This window comes from Lasiodiplodia theobromae, assembly GCF_012971845.1.
Source record: "Lasiodiplodia theobromae strain AM2As chromosome Unknown scaffold_23, whole genome shotgun sequence".
Lineage (NCBI taxonomy): Eukaryota > Fungi > Ascomycota > Dothideomycetes > Botryosphaeriales > Botryosphaeriaceae > Lasiodiplodia > Lasiodiplodia theobromae.
This window is the reverse complement of record NW_023336439.1, coordinates 524,054-528,204: the sequence shown is the minus strand read 5'-3', so window position 1 is coordinate 528,204 and position 4,151 is coordinate 524,054. Positions and strand designations below refer to the sequence as shown.

The 4,151-nt window shown below is 59.5% G+C and overlaps 1 protein-coding gene across 1 annotated transcript; it reads left to right on the top strand.

Annotated features, from left to right (window-relative positions):
* Nucleotides 1-411: 411 nt before the first annotated feature.
* Nucleotides 412-3,712, top strand: LTHEOB_7673 (Transcription factor cmr1; the record flags this gene model as incomplete). The annotated part of the gene is made up of 4 exons (XM_035517065.1): nucleotides 412-481; nucleotides 540-594; nucleotides 755-2,590; nucleotides 2,668-3,712. 4 exons carry the CDS (start codon nucleotides 412-414, stop codon nucleotides 3,710-3,712), a joined length of 3,006 nt encoding a protein of 1,001 aa, XP_035371182.1.
* Nucleotides 3,713-4,151: the final 439 nt, after the last annotated feature.

The following is a 4,151-nucleotide window of genomic DNA, read 5'->3' as shown; positions in this document are numbered from 1 at the left end:
ATGTCACGACTTTCCCGTAGACCGCACATGCTAGGCGTTCCGCGTGTAACGGAACAGCAGAAAGGACGACTCTTGGGTTATGCACTCGCCTGACTGGCCACATCCGCGAACTGTGTAGATGTAATGAATAACTAAAACTCTTGCTGCCTCAGCTCAAGCGCATAAGCCCCAGTCCGCAAGGTAGCTCCCGCGCCTTCCATAATATCAGCCTCAGCCCTCGCTGTCCAAACATCTTTTCTCTCTCCACCTACCTCCACCCTCTCCAATCCATACTCGCTCTCAGGCACGCTCTTTCTGGAACTCTTCTGCCTGCACTGCTCGCTCGCTGCTGCCCTATCGCGCATCAGCCCCGCCGCGTGCCACCCCGCCGCCTTCTTCCCTTTACCAGACCCAGCCTGCCCCTCCGCAACCATGGTGTTCTGCACCTATTGCGGCCAGTCCTTTACCCGGGACGAACATCTCGAGAGGCATATCCTCACCCGTACGTCCCCCAGCCCGGTCCACGCCATCTTGTTGTTCCTAACCCTCTTCGCTTCCAGACACCAATGTGAAGCCCTTCAAATGCTTCACATGCCACATGTCGTTCGCTCGTCGGTAAGTGGTTCCCCAGATTTGTGCGGCATTTAGCTGCGCCCCGTCTTTCGATAGTCCCTCCTCTTCCCCACCGGCGAGCGCCGCCGGCTTTCCGTCATTCTGCAAATCGCCTTCTGGGGTACGCTAGAGTTGCCAAGCTAACCGTTGTGGTGCCACCCAGAGATCTCCTCCAGCGTCACTACACCGTCCACGGCCGGGACCAGAATAACCAGGAGGGCCTGCCCCCGAGCAACGGAATCATTCCCAAATCCGCCGGCCGCACCCCGATCGCCTGCAGCAATTGTGCGAAGACCAAGACGAAATGCGACAAGAAGTTCCCCTGCAGCCGCTGCGCCGGCCGCAACTTGAAGTGCACTCTCCGCCCCACTCGTCGAGTCTCGAAACAGATGAACCGTGTGGGAGGTCCCGTACAGCCTGGCGAGGCTGGTGTTGTTGGCGCAGCTAGCTCCGCTCCTTCGGAAGGCAGTGGTGAGAACGCGTCGAGTAGGTCTCCTCAGAGCAACTCTCCTCCGGCCCAGCCCCAAGAACCAGTCCAGCAACAGCCCCTTCCCCAGCAACAGCATACGCCCCGCGCTTCCCATGGACACCACCACTCGTCGTCGTCGGTCTCCCAGCAGTCTGCTGCCTCCCATGCCTCGCATCACGCCAGCCCTGAGACCGAAAAGCCCATGGCTGATGGCCCTCCCGCCTTCTTCGAGCACACATCGCCCACCACCGGAGCTCCTGCTGTCCTTCCCGCCGCCAGCGTCATCTCGCCCATTCCGACTCCCATGAACGACTTTGTCCAACACACTCCCATGTCCGGTTATGAACAGTTCGCCGGTGCCACTGGACGCAGTTCGGAGCAGAGTGCCAGCCCGCAGTTCGCCATGGACTGGCAGCAGATGCCCATGGCCACCGGCTTCGACATGGCCATGATGGCTCCGGATATGAGCATGGATTTCGCTGGTATGCCCGCCGGTCCTCACGGAGACAACATGTTCTCCATGATGCCCGACTTCTCGCAAGCCCTCCCGCCTGTCCAGACACCCATCACCACGCCTCAGATGGACCGCGCTCTTTCGGATCTCGAGCTCGGCAGCTCGGCGTCCATGCTGTACCCCACGCGTCAAGCATCAATAAGCAGCAACCCGGTTACCGGCGTTCCCGATCTCGGTGCTATCATTGCGGCGCAAGACGGCTGGAGTGCATTCCGCTGTACGCCGCCGATTCCGGCATCGTCGTGTCCGCGGACGGCGAAGCTGAACCTGGAAAGGTTAGAGCAGAGCCTGAAGAACCACGAGGTCTGGAGCAGCTGGAGACCGCAGTGGGAAGACGGCGATTTCCCCACCGGTGGTGAGCGTCTGGCGGTAATGCAGCTGCAGGAGAGCAGCCGTGACAAGCTGCTCGCGATTACTCAGTCTTTCCTGCACAAGGCGCTCGACATCCACAAGGAGGGTATGAGCAGCTCTCCGGCAAGTGGTGGGTCTCCTCTTTCGAACGGCGGGTCCAACTTCGTTCTCCTCCCTCCAGCACGTGTTCTGGAATACTTCCTCCGCTCGTACGCCAACAGCTTCGAGGCGTACTTCCCCATGACTGCTCACGGTGTCCTCGATGCCAACAACTTGCTCTCGTCATACAATGACAAAGCAGCTAGCTTGCTGGTTTTGATGATGATCGCGCAGGGTGCTATGGTCATTCCGTCAGTCGAGGCGCGGTGGCTTACCGGTGGTCTCACTGAGGCTTGCCGCATCTCACTGTTCGACCTGATCGAGAAGAACATCATCATGAGCGGTGACCCCATCGTTCTACACTCTGCTCTTCTCTTCACCGTCCAGGCAGCATGGAGTGGCGACAAGTGGCAGATGGACATTGCCATGGGCCAGCGGGGTATGTATTTTGCGATGCTGCGGCATTCTGGCATCCTGGAGCCGAGGCACGCACCCACACCGAGGGTCGATCATGCGGGTCCCGATGGCTTGTGGGAGGACTGGATTCAGCACGAGAGCCGTAGCAGGTAAGTCGATTTCCTCCCCCTCTTTCAGCCGTCTCCTCGGCACAGCTCATGACAATCACATGACTAACCCATTTCAGGCTGATCTACTCTTGGGCGATGGTTGACCAGGAGCTGTCCCTCTTCCACGATACAGCACCGTTATTCTCTGTCACCGAGTTCGGCGCTCCCATGCCTGATGCCGACTGCCTGTGGACGGCCAAGACGGCGGCGGAGTGGTCGGACATGTTTAACCGGGTGCACGAATTCGCTGGAGGCTTTTCTTCTGTCGGTTCGGGCGCTCGTCCGTTGTCTCTGCGCGACCTCTTCCGTCATTTCCTTGATGACGAGATCTCGGCGCAGGGCATCGAACTGACGCCGCTGCACCTGCGCCTGCTGCTGCACCCGCTTCAAACTCTCGTGTGCCAGTATTGCCAGCTGCTGAGCTGCTTTTCGGATAACTCGGCGTCGCGGCAACGCACTCGTGCGGTCACGGCAGCGTCGACTCGTGTGCGTCTCGAGGAGGTCCAGTCGTTGCTCCAGCGCTGGTACGACCTTGCGGACAGGTACATGAAGAACAACGCGCCTTGTGCTCTCATGCAAGCGAACTTGGTTCTGTTCCACCTCATCAGCCTCAATGCCGTGACCAACTTCCCGGAGATCGAGCGGCTCGCGCGCCGTGAGAACTTCGACGGTAGTTACCAGCAGCTGATGTGGTTGCACAAGCGCTGCATCTCCGACGTGGAAGAAGCCATCTTCCACTGCGGTCAGGTGCTCCGCCTCGTCCGAAGCATGCCGCGTGCCGTCCGCCCGTCATGGTGGGCTGGCGCCATCTACCGCACCGCGCTCATCTTGTGGACCGATGCCCTCACCCACAACGAGGGTATCTCTCCGCCCAACGGCATGTTCCCCGTGCCAGGGCCGAGCTTTGCGGTCGACAGCCTGCCTGCCGAACACCCATTGATCAGCCGCTACCTCACCAAGCGTGAGGGTGTGCCAACGCTGACGAAGCGTGATGGCTCGCAGCTGAGCATGGACAACGCCTTCTCGGTCCTGACTCACTGTATCGATGTCGTCGACGAGGGTTATGCCACGAGATTCTCCGACGGCATCCGTGGCAAGCTCGAGAGGTTGGCGAGGGGTTGAAGAGTCCATCGTGGTGTTGCATTCAGTCCGCCCATCATCCCATCGCATCGACGGGAGATGATATCCATCAAACGCAACCGATCCGACTCGTTGTCCAAGTGATGGCGACGTCGTCGCAATGTCGCGGTCGGAGCAGCAGTAGCCAGGGATGAAGACGCTACGCGTCGTGCGAGAGAGGCTTATCTGCATTTTGCCTCGATAGGCAGGTGAGCACAGCGCTCGCATCAGTGGGACCAAAACCGCCGCCGTTGCCGGTGGTTCGTCCACATTGTCGCCATCCCCAACCTCCTTCCCAAAGGAGGTTTGGTTGGTTTTGGCAACACAAAAGGGGGAGAAGGAGAGGAGGTAATACTCTGAACTCGAGTAATGTGTATGCCCCGGCCGTGGAGCACTGACGGCCGAAGATGTAATCCGTTCTCGCACGTTGCTTTTTTCTTCT